We start from the raw sequence: 12,439 nt of genomic DNA, 5'->3' as shown, positions 1-12,439 counted from the left end.
GAAAGTTTCTGAAATGCATGGTAAAAGTACCTTTGTAATGCTTCAAAAATTGCTCATGTTCTTAGTTTTGGTGTGAAAGTCTTTTGCAATATATCAATAAAATTTCAGTGTTTTCATGGAAATGTTACTTTTTCCATTCTTTTAGACCATATTTTGTCTGGAATATTCCTGAGTGCCAAATGCAATAGAATTTTATACACCATACTTCTTGGTTTGACTAAAATACCAGTGAAGGTTGTCAGGGGACCTGTGACACTGAGCTTCTTGTGGACACAGGCTGCAGGTGGTTCTGGGCAGTCAGCTTTGCCCTGTAGGCCTTGACATCCAGCCTAGGACGGACCTGCCACATGTGTCCCAGGTGAAATATAGGAAGGGGTGGGGGTAGGTAGTAAAGCATTCATACTTGAGTATTTTAAAAATCTGTTTCAGTCAAAGCCAAGTTTCATCAATTTTATATTTAAATGTATATATGCATGTGTGTGTGTGTATGCACCTTTCTGATGGTGGAGCTGAAAGAACACCCTTTACTGAAGTAGGTGTGATGTGCCCCTTGCTAGAGTCATTGTGTGTTGGCACTGGCCCTGATTTAGTCCTTCCCACCACCACCGTTCTTCTGGTTATGTCCTCGCCTGCTGATTTCAGCCAGCACCCACCCAGAGAATTAAGGATAGCTAAAAATAATAGTATCATACACGTGTGAATATGTTTGTTTGTTTTTTTCTTAAGAAAAACATCAGGAAGAAATAACCACAAATATTGCTTACAAAAATAAGTTCCTCACAGCTTGGATTTGGCACAAGAGGCAGAGCTTGTTACTCTGGAGCTTCCTCTGGGGGCACGACTTCCATCAGCATCTGAAGGTGCATGGTGAGAGGCTCTGGGGGGGAAGTGCAGTTAGAAAAGCGTCAATAAAAATCAGCTTCACCCCACTTACTGGTGAGCAGTGACACTGTTACTCCTTGGTGATGTGTCTCCCGTTAGACCTGTGCTCGGAGGACACAGGTAGGTAGAGATGGGCAGACCATCCTGGGAGCTGTGGTGGTTCTTTGGAGATAAGTTATTTCCCATGAAAGCATTAGGAACCTGCTAAATATTTTACTGCCACCAGACCATTTATAGGAAAAACATGAATGACTCAGTTATATGTGTATATTTAACTACGGTTGACCAAGGCTGACTGTGTAGTCTGAAGTCACTTAGTCGGCATTTCCTTTAACATACAGGTGGTTCATTCGCTCTGCTTCCTTAATTCTAACTTAACAGTTTTTGCTGGGAACAGCTTGGCTAAACACTCCAAAGCTGAGAAATAAGGCGTATTTGGGTGGGGCCTTTAGGTTGTAAGTTATCCTGGCTAGATTCTCTTTCAATATAATCAAATGCAAGTCCACTTTCAGAGGCATAGGCAAGTGGGCTGGTTTTCTGATAGTTATTAACCTTTTCTTTTGTTTTTGTAGTAAAGCACCAGCAACCCCTCAGCTTTAGGCTTAGGTCAGCGTAAAGAGGCTGGAGGCAGAAGGAGCTCTTTCAAGAAAGGAGCAAAGTCCTTGGGAAATAATAGAGGCCACAGGTGGACCCCAGGGGTGTCACCCTGAGGGGAACAGGTCACGTGTCCTCCCAAAGAGGAGATGAAATTTGTTAGCTGTGTGAGACCTGTGACAAGAAAGCCCTGGTAGCATCGGGGCAGATGAGGCTGCGGGGTGCTGGGCTTGCCTGGCTTCACTAACAGCACAGCGGTCCCCCGCCTGATACTTACTTGAGATTTTCTGAGCCCATCCAAACTTATAGTGGACAAAGAGGAAATAAAATACAAGGCCGCTCAGCATAAACAACACACAGTAGAGATACTCCCACGCAGGTTTGCTGATGATTGGAGCCAGAACCAAAAACACGGATAAGAGAGTCACCAAGATGGGGATGAAAATGGGCACCTGCAGGCAAAACAACAAGGAGTCACGACTTGGCCGTGTGCATTTGTTTCCCTTTTGAAATTTTTCATACCCTTGATAGAGAAAGAAGAATGTAGTTAGTTTCAATCACTTGTAAGTAAATTTGCTGACCGCATTTCACCTGTTCTTTTTCTTTTCCCTAGATTATAAAGAAAACGCCTTCACATCATTTTACCTGTAAAATACACATCACACATTTCTCACTGACAAGGACTTCGATTTTAACATGTTGGTTCCCTCCTTGCTCTGTCTCATGATTAATTTGTTGTCGGAATTGGATGGTGTGTCCTACACTGTCTTCATCTGGCTCTGCTGATAACTTGCTCCTCTGTCCCTCTCATCTGCTCTAAACCGGTGATTAGACCTGGAGGCAAGCGCCCTTTGTGGTGGAGCGGTGCACTTCCTTTCGTCACCTCAGGAAGCAATTAAGGTCTGACTGCCACACTTTCGAATCCCTGAAGTCAATCAGTGAGTTCAGGGGCTGGAGAGACATCCAGTCCTAGCAGATCTGGATTCACCCATTTCTCCAGGAAGCTGTTTCTTTTCGGTAGGAAAGGGACACTTAGAAACCATCATCTGGGTGGATGGAGTATTCAGTGTTCTTTCACCAGGACAGAGAAAAATTATTTTTTTTCAAGAAGGGGAAAACATTGCACAAATGATTCTAATAGTTTTGATTCAAACGTAAGATTGCACTTTTTTCCTTATTTTACTCTAGACTTACATTTTCTTTCCTAATGCTTCTTTTTGAAAATCTTCATAATGGCTTTCACATGATTACTTATTTTCTTTATCTTACAATGTGCCTATAACAAAATAACTATACCAGTTCAGTTCAGTTGCTCAGTCGTGTCTGACTCTTTGCAACCCCATGGACTGCAGCATGCCAGGCTTCCCTATACCAGTACTACCACTGTAAGTAGCATGAAGTTTAAGACTTTTTTTGTAGTTCTTTTTAACAGAAGAGTATAAGCCACAAGGGAAGTGCTATTAAAAGTCATGCACTTTAGTATCAGTTCTGGTAATTATGCTCTGTGTGGTTATGTCATCTACTTTTTATAGAGTAATATTTTTTTATCTCCATTTGTTTGGAGTTTTCAGGGATTTGCTCTTTCCCTTTTCAGTGTTTTATTTTTTTATATTATAAATTTTTTCTTGAGTTTGCTTTATTCTTCCAGTATTTCTTTTTGAGAATAAGCACATGTATATGCACAAACATGCATACACCTGTTCATCTTCCACTACGTTTACATGAAAGGTAGCAAATACATAAAACACAGTGTTACACCTTGTTTTTTTCCATTAATATACTTCAGAGATAGCAGTGTTGTATAAAATTACTTATCCATTTTACTGCTGCATACCACTCTACTTGGTGGATGTTCCAAACTTATTCAGCTAGTCTTCCACTAATTGACATTTGGTTTGTGTTGAGTCTTTTTCTTTTACAGTTAATGCTGCAATAAATGACCCTGGGTATGTTTCATATTTTTTGTCAACTTCACTTGGGGATGGATTACCTCAAAACAAGATGACTGGTTCATAAGGTAAATGCATATGTAATTTTGCTGGATATGGCCAGGTTTCCATCCATAGTGGCTATATCATTTGAATTCCACTAGCAGTGTTGGAAAAGGCTATTTTCCCCATGGCCACCTCCATGGGGTGTGGCCAAACTCTAGGATTTCTGCCCCATCTTATAAGCAAGAAATGGTAGCTCGTTAGAATTCTGGCGTCTGTCTCTTGTTAGGAACAAAAGTGTGTGCTGGGGTCCATTTGTTTCATGTTTAAGTGTCACTGCATTTTTCTCATTGAACTGTCTTTTGTGAATTGTGTCCATTTATATCAATATATTTTGTCCATTTCAGTTGTTAGTAACTCCCATCTCAATTTTAGGAACTCTTTAAATGAGGGCTGTTAGCCTTTTTTGTGTGTGTGATATTATTGCAGATATTTCCCCTAATATCATATATATGTGCTTTCAATTTTCTTCTCCTTATTTGAATGCATGCATTTTTATTTTGGCCAGGAGATATGGTTGCCCTTTTTAAAAAATTACTTCTTGATTTTTGAGTTACTGGAAAGGTTTTCTCCATTCTTGGATTACAAAACAGTTTATGTTTCCTTCATGCATCAGTACTGTGATATTTAAATTTTAGAATATATATTTTAATATTTAAATTTATTATTTAGTGGCCAGGTTTTCCCTGGCCATTCTTGCTATTAATAGTTTGTTCTTCAATATGAACTGTATAATCAGCTGGTCTAATTCCAGAGAAAAAATTAGATGCTGTTTTTTATTGTAGTTACATGAAATGTCTAAATGAACAATGCTGAGTTTCCCTATCCAAGATGATGATGAATTTCCATTTGTTCAAGTTACTTTTTTTGTCTTGCGGGAGAATTTTACTTTTCCACTGAGAAGTCTAACCTCTTGTTAAAGTTTATGGCTAGGTTTTTGTTTTGGACAGAGTTGGGGAAAGATGAGGTGTTGTCTTTCATTTTCTTTTAATTGCCCATCATTTTTATAAATAAAGGCAATTGATTTCAGTGTCTTAATTTTATGTCTTATTACTTTACTATATTTTCTTGTAGTTTCTTCTTTGATCCTTTTGGGTTTTCCAGGTGTACAGTTTTTTTTATTTTCTTTGAATGGAGAAAGACTTTCAAAAATCTTCTCTAATCCTTACGCTCCAGATTGCTTTCTCTTACGTAATTGCCTGGCTGCTATCTTCAGAACAGAGCTAAGATTGCTTTTTGCCATAAGGTATGTTTGTGTGTGTGATCATACCAAGGACAAGATATTGCATTTCTATTTGTGTCTCTATCAGTGATGTACGTTGAATTTTATCTGGTGGTTTTTGGCATCTGTGGGAGGTGATCATAGGGGTATTCACCGTAGGTATATTAATATAATGAATTACATCCCCCATGAATTAAATCCAGTTCATTCTGATCTTTAACCACGTTCGTACAGACTGGACTTAGTCGTGGTATGTTTTTAATAGAATTGGATTCTATTTGTTAAATTATTTTATGATTTTTCTATCAATATTCAAAAGTGAGATTGGTCTGTGATTTTTCTGTGCTGTCTTTGCAAGGTTTGGTATTACTGTTACAGTCCATAAAAATAATTTGAAAAACCAGTAAAACAACCTGTAGCTTACCTGAAAAAAAAACACAAAAACAGCATAAATACACAGATAAACAAAAATGGAGAAATAATCTCCAGAACATAGGAAGTTTTTTTAAAAAAATCATAAACTTATTTTGTATAGCTGTATACAAATAAATTCAAACACCTACATGAAATGGACAGTTTTCTAGGAAAATACAGCTTACTAAAACTAACCCCAGCAGAATCTGAGTTCATGGTGAAATTCTAAAAAATAATCCAGTTAAGCATCTTAAGTTCTTTCTTTAGCTTTACTGATTCCTTCTACACTCTTTTGGTTTTCTTAGTTGATTTTTCTCTTGCTTTTTGAGTTGTCTATTTAATTTGTTTTTTGTTGATGTAAGTAATATAGCAGAACTTCCTTAAAGCACTGATCATAGATTATATGTCTTGTTTTCATTATTGTTATTTTTAGGAGTTTATGCACTTTGATTTCCTGTCTCCATTTGGACCGAAAAGAATGTTAATTTTTAAAATTGATTTCCTGTTTTATTGCATTATAGACAGAGAATGTACTCTGTATCATTTCTGACTTTTTAATCGGAGTTTTTCTTGGTGGCATTACAGATTCAGACCTGTCCCCTCTTTACCTGAAAAGGTGTGACTGCTGTTTGGGGGACTCAGAATTTGATAGGAATCTCTAAAATGTAACTGTTATATTGTTTTAGATCTTCAGTCACTTTTACTAGTGATGTGCCTGGATCTATCCTGCTCTGAGGCAGATGTTTTAAAGTCTTCTATTTGTGTGTGTCTGTTTCTCCTTGTGTTTCCTGTGGTTTTATTTCGTAAAAGTAATTACATGGTGTGGTAAATAGGTTTTCATAACTCTTATCTCTTTAGCCATTATTACTAAATGGTCTTTGTCTTGTGTTCTGGGTCTGAGTGCTTGTCTGATAAGATCACAGCCCCTATTTTCTACGTATTTTCATTTGCTTGGTTTTTCTTTGCCTATCCTTTTAATCTTTCACCACTTTGTAAACCTGCCTAAAAATTATTTTTTTCTTTTAATGAGCAATTTAAACTATTTAAGCTGAATAAGCCAGTTTATTCATACAGCTGGTAAGTTTGGTCTTCATATTGTTTCACGTGTCTATATAAAGTACCTTCTACTTAACTGTCAGTTTCCTGCTCTTTGAAGAGTGACATTCTATGGGAAAATTCTCACCAGAGGCTCTACTTCCTTTATTGTTAAAGTGGGAAAAATTACCATGTATCAAGTGAAATCCCAAACTTCTATGTAGAGTTTTCAGATATAACTAAAAGACAGTAAATGCATATATATATCCAACATGTGTTCTGGGCTTCCCTGGTGGCTCAGTGGTAAAGAATCCACCTGCAATGCAGGAGACAAGGGTGCAGTCCCTGGGTCTGCAAGATCCCCTGGAGAGAAGGAAATGGCAACTCATTCCAATATTCTTGCCTGGAAGATGACATGGCTGGAGAAGCCTGGCAGGCTGCAATCCATGAGGCCATAAAGAGTCAGACATGAGTTAGTGACTAAACAACAACAAATGTGTTACACCTAGAAGTTAGCTGCTTTAAAAAATGATTTCCTGGGCACCAATTAGTATGACTGTTAGTAAATGGTTACCTTTAATGCAATAACATGTTTCCCAATGTCTGCTTTTCAATACACCTACACATGATGGTAACTTGTGTCGGGTTTGGAATGTCATTTGAAACTTTTCACACACATGTATTAAAAATACTATAGCGGGCTTTGGAAATTTAAATACTCATTTTTTCCCATATAACTATCAGTTAGACATAAGACTATTAAGAGATTCATAGATTCTGTAAAGTTTGGGAATGTTAAACAACTAATAAGCAAAAAAACAACAGTAACAACAAAAAACCTTAATAAGCATTTTACTGAGAAAATGTCAACCAGGAAGATATTCTGATTTGTTCCCCTGTTTGAGTCTTTATATATAGGTTCTTTCATGATGATGTTTCATGGGTATGTGTGTGTGTGTGTTGGATATATTTATCTACACTATTTTTCTTGCTTCTCAACCCAGGGATCGAACCCAGGTCTCCCACATTGCAGGCAGATTCTTTATCGACTGAGCCACCAGGGAAGCCCTTTCTTCTGAGCATTACCATTATAAATAGGTATAATATAATACCTTTGTCTCCCCTTTTTTTGTTCATAATAAGCAGTAATGAAGTAAGCTTTCTTCTCCCCCATCCAGCATCTAATTTCTTTTTTATTGTTGTTGTTGTGTCAGTTCATTTTATTTATTATTATTTTTTTTTCCCCAGCATCTAATTTCAAATGGTATCCTAAAGCAGTTTCTCTGACACACTTCCCTTAACTTGAATACTTTCCTATGCTTTCTCGTCCACTTTTGTTATATTATGTTGTCGGTGCTTAATAAGTACATACTGTTTTGTCATCCTTATCTCCTCTCGTTAAGTCTTAGTTCTTAAATATATTCACCTTATGCCCATGACTTTTTGGTTTCTAAAGCTCATTCTCTAGTGATGCCAAAGGAAGGAAGGTCTCATATAACAATGTATGCTTTGAGTTCTCTCATTGGTAACTTTATTCTTCAAGGTCAGCTTGAGTAGATATAAAATATTTGACTTACATTTTCCTTCCTTGAATATCTTAAATAAGTTGCCCACTGTCTTATGGCATAAAGTGTAGCTGGTAAGAACTCTGATGCCTGTATATTTCCTTTTCTTTATAAGTGAATTGGGGTGGAAGAGGACAAGAAAGAGGATGTGATATACCCAAAGTGTTTTAAAAAAAAAAAAAAATCCATAGTTTTATCAGAATGTATTTATTGTTGCCCACTCTAGTTAGGATACCCCAGTTACACTGTATGCCTTTCAGTGTGTTGATTCAAGTCTCTGCCTCCTCTTAAGGTCCCCTCTCCTCCTTTCCTTCCAAATTCAGGAAATGTTTCTTAAATCACATCTTTTAAGAATTCTATTACTTGCATTTTCTTCTTCAGCAACTCCAGTTACACATATGATAATCTCTCTCATTTTCTTTCCTGTCTCCTTATTTTTTCTCAAATCCTTTTTATATCTGTTTGAGAGGTTTTGTGCAGATTACAAATCTGTGCTACCATCATGATTTTACATGCTTGATTTCCTGATTGAGGGGAACTGCCTGATCGCAGCAGGCCACTCTACACCTCTGCTGACTTTAGCAACTGGGTAACAGTCAAGCTACCGTGCCAGAAAGACTTTTAACCAGATTTCTGAAACAGAATTCCAAAGATAAAGACACTATTTTTATTCTTGCTATATAGTTTCTGAAGCCCTCTTCTTGCCTACCTTTTTCTTAAATCTGTGCTTGTTATCATAAGAATATATGTGCTAAGTCGCTTCAGTCATGTCCAACTCTTTGCGACCCTATGGACTATAGCCCTCCAGGGTCCTCTGTCCATGGGATTCTCCAGGCAAGAATACTGGAGTGGGTTACCATTTCCTTCTCCAAAGAATATATGCCATAGGTTTAAAAAAAAAAGCCCGTAACCTAAGCAAAACACAATACATTCTCCTTCCCCACCGGTATATGGACCCACAGCAGCCATGGAGGCAGGTGGGAAGGAGCCTAAGACAGATTGCAGAAGTGGACTGTAGGTGGCTGCATGCACAGGAACAGGTCTGGGTCTGAGTCCGAAGTTCCCATCAGTAGACAAAAAGTGTATGCTTGAGAGATCCTGGAACTGCCAGAACTGGAAATCTCCCTTTGCTTAGACAGGTCACAGGTATTGCTGATAACGTTAATAAATGAATAGTGAGATGGCTGACTGGATCATAATTTATATGAGATGAAGAGGAAACTCCACTCTTAAGTATGACATTCAGGAGAAAAGGTTGAAAATAGAAAGCAGACTCCTAGAACTTAAAATAGTTACATCTAAATGAATAAATTAGTTACCTCTGTCTAGCTCACTTCAGGAAAACAAAGCCACTTGTGACATTTGGGGAACTAAACCTACCTTGATAGGTCTTTTCAGTTCTTTCCTTGTAAACCTCATCACAATTAGTCCAGTGATCGTCAAACCATAAAACAGCCATGCAGCAAAACTGAAGTAATTGACTAATGAGTTTATGTCACCAGGGATGATGTAAATGATCGCTATCATGCTCTAGAAGAAAGAAGAATGAATTCTTAGGTCATCAGTACATGAAAACATTACCCTTACGACTTCACAAAAGACAAAAGAAGCAGTGGATAAACACCTTAATGTGAAAGAAAACTTTTGTTTATCCCATTATATTTGGGGTCAAGTCAGACTGGTGAAATTATAGCTCTTTTCTTTGAGGTGTGATGGAAAGGACTTGGAAGATAGGTAGCTCTTTTCAACAGGAGAAAAACAAAATGTATATCACATCAGCTTCCTAATTATTAATTTTCCCGGCAGAGAGTTTTCACTAGGGGAAAGAACCCTGCACTAGAAAACCCAGGCTGTCTAGGTCTGGTATTGACTGCATTTACTGCACTATCCTGGACTTGTAATTCCTGTAATTCTGGATCTGTTTTCTCATCTCCAGAGGGAGTAGGTTGACAGAGAACAGGGGCTCTCCTCAGGATGGGAGGAAGATTCTGGCCCTTAAGCTATGGTGTGGATGGTCCAGAGTTGCCCATAATAGATACATACAACCAAGGACTACCCCTCACTGAGAAATTCCAATCAGAAAATGTAAAAGGGCCTTTAGTTCACAAGCGTCCCATGACTTATGAATTATTGGACCACAATGAGAAGCTGTTGTCATTAGCCACCTCGTAAAATGCCTGACTCTCCTTCCCCATAAGCTAGTGGGGTTTTGTACAGTTTGTTACCAGGGACCCAGAGCACACAAATGTGCATGTAAGACATGTAGAGGGTACAAGCTTGGAAGATTCAAACAGTATCTTTCATAGATAAATTTAGAACAAGGAGCAGAAATTGGGTAAATTATTTTAATTGTTTTGAACTTTTTTATATACCTGAGGACTGGGGAACCTGGGTCATTTGAAAATCACTGAACTTAGTGATCAGGTTTATACTTTATCATCCAGACTGAGGGACCCTCTGCCTTAAGAGGGTGTTTTCATGGGAGAATTCATACTTACATGAAAGATGATGGCAGGAGCTGGAGTGAGGCGCTTGACACTAATGTAAGACAGCACTTTTAGCATGTGGCCTTCCCGGCCTGCAACGAAAACAAGTCTGAAAGGGCAATAATAAGGAAGTCAGTCGATGAAAGAGTATAGGTTACAGTATGATCACAGAGCAAGTGTGTCCTAATCTCACTACTGAGGCCACAGAGAAAAGGACTGAGTTATGACCCTGGTATTTTCAGATAGGAGTCCAGTCTCTGGAATAAGTGAGTTTTGCACAAGTAAGCTGATTAAATGCATCTTAGAGGAATGCCTTTTCACATTGTTCATGGGGTTCTCAAGGCCAGAATACTGAAGTGATTTGCTGTTCCCTTCTCCAGAGATTTCTTCAAGAAAATTAGAGATACTAAGGGAACATTTCATGCAAAGATGGGCACAATAAAGGACAGAAATGGTATGGACCTAACAGAAGCAGAAGATATTAAGAAGAGGTGGCAAGAATACACAGAAGAACTATACAAAAAAGATGATAATGACCCAGATAACCATGATGATGTGATCACTCACCTAGAGCCAGACATCTTGGAATGTGAAGTCAAGTGGGCCTTAGGAAGCATCACTATGAACAAAGCTAGTGGAGGTGATGGAATTCCAGCTGAGCTATTTCAAATCCTAAAAGATGATGCTGTTAAAAGTGCTGCACTCAGTATGCCAGCGAATTTGGAAAACTCAGCAGTGGCCACAAGACTGGAAAAGGTCAGTTTTCATTCCAATCCCAAAGGCAATGCTAAAGAATGTTCAAATTACATCAAATACCACACAATTGCACTCATCTCACACACTAGCAAAGTAATGCTCAAAATTCTCCAAACGAGGCTTCAACAGTATGTGAACTGAGAACTTCCAGATGTTCAAGCTGATTTAGAAAAGGCAGAGGAAGCAGATATCAAATTGCCAACATCCATTGGATCACAGGTAAAGCAAGAGAGTTCCAGAAAATATCTACTTCTGCTTTATTGACTACGCCAAAGCCTTTGACTGTGTGAATCACAGCAAACTGTGGAAAATTCTTAATGAGATGGGAATACCAGACCATCTTACCTGCCTCCTGAGAAATCTGTGTGCAGGTCAAGAAGCAACAGTTAGAACTGGACATGGAACAATGGACTGGTTCCAAATTGGGAAAGGAGTACACCAAGGCTGTATACTGTCACCCTGTTTATTTAACTTCTATACAGAGTACATCATGCAAAATGCCAGGCTGAATGAAGCACAAGCTGGAATCAAGATTGCTGGGAGAAATACCAGTAACCTCAGATATACGACTTCCCTGGTGGCTCAGATGGTAAAGCATCTGCCTACAATCCAGCAGACCCGGGTTCGATCCCTGGGTAGGGATGATCCCCTGGAGAAGGAAATGGCAACCCACACCAGTACTCTTGCCTGGAAAATCCCATGGACGGAGGAGCCTGTTAGGCTACAGTCCATGGGGTTGCAAAGAGTCAGACAGGACTGAGCAGCTTCACTTTTGCTTTTTTCAGATATGCTGATGACACCACCCTTATGGCAGAAAGTGAAGAGGAACTAAAGAGCCTCTTGATGAAAGTGAAAGAGGAAAGTGAAAAAGCTGGCTTAAAATTCAGCATTCAAAAAGTGAAGATTATGGCATCTGGTCCCATCACTTCATGGCAAATAGATGGGGAAACAACAGAAACAGTGACAGACTTTATTTTCTTGGGCTCCAAAGTCACTGCAGATGGTGACTGCAGCCATGAAATCAAAAGACGCTTGCTCCTTGGAAGAAAAGTTATGACCAACCTAGACAGCATATTAAAAAGCAGAGACATTACTTTGCCAACAAAGGTTCATCTAGTCAAAACAATGGTTTATCCAGTAGTCCTGTATGGATTTGAGAGTTGGACCATAAAGAAAGCTGAGCACCAAAGAATTGATGCTTTTGAACTGTGATGTTGGAGAAGACTCTTGGGAGTCCCGTGGACTGCAAGGAGATCAAATCAGTCAACCCTAAAGGAAATCAGTCCTGAATATTCATTGGAAGGACTGATGCTGAAGCTCCAATACTCTGGCCACCTGATGCAAAGAACTGACTCATTGGATAAGACCCTGATGCTGGGAAAGGTTGAAGGCAGGAGGAGAAGGGGACGACAGAGGATGAGATGGTTGGACGGCATCACCGATTCGATGGACATGAGTTTGAGTAAGCTCTGGGAGTTGGTGATGGACAGGGAA

The 12,439-nt window shown here is 38.8% G+C and overlaps 1 protein-coding gene across 1 annotated transcript in view; it reads right to left on the bottom strand.

The window, feature by feature from the left end:
* Nucleotides 1–701: 701 nt before the first annotated feature.
* Nucleotides 702–12,439, bottom strand: part of SLC7A9 (solute carrier family 7 member 9) — a 29,212-nt gene continuing 17,474 nt past the window's right edge. The window contains exons 10-13 of the mRNA XM_043435505.1: nt 10,202–10,298; nt 9,084–9,233; nt 1,754–1,928; nt 702–877 (exon numbers count right to left, since the gene is read on the bottom strand). Coding sequence (XP_043291440.1) covers nt 813–877; nt 1,754–1,928; nt 9,084–9,233; nt 10,202–10,298 — 487 coding nt within the window. The 3' untranslated portion in view covers nt 702–812. The remainder of the gene's footprint in view (nt 878–1,753; nt 1,929–9,083; nt 9,234–10,201; nt 10,299–12,439) is intronic.

Source organism: Cervus canadensis, chromosome 18 (genome assembly GCF_019320065.1).
Source record: "Cervus canadensis isolate Bull #8, Minnesota chromosome 18, ASM1932006v1, whole genome shotgun sequence".
NCBI classification, from domain to species: Eukaryota; Metazoa; Chordata; class Mammalia; order Artiodactyla; family Cervidae; genus Cervus; species Cervus canadensis.
Note: the sequence above shows the minus strand (reverse complement) of the source record. Positions and strands in the feature narration are given on the sequence as shown.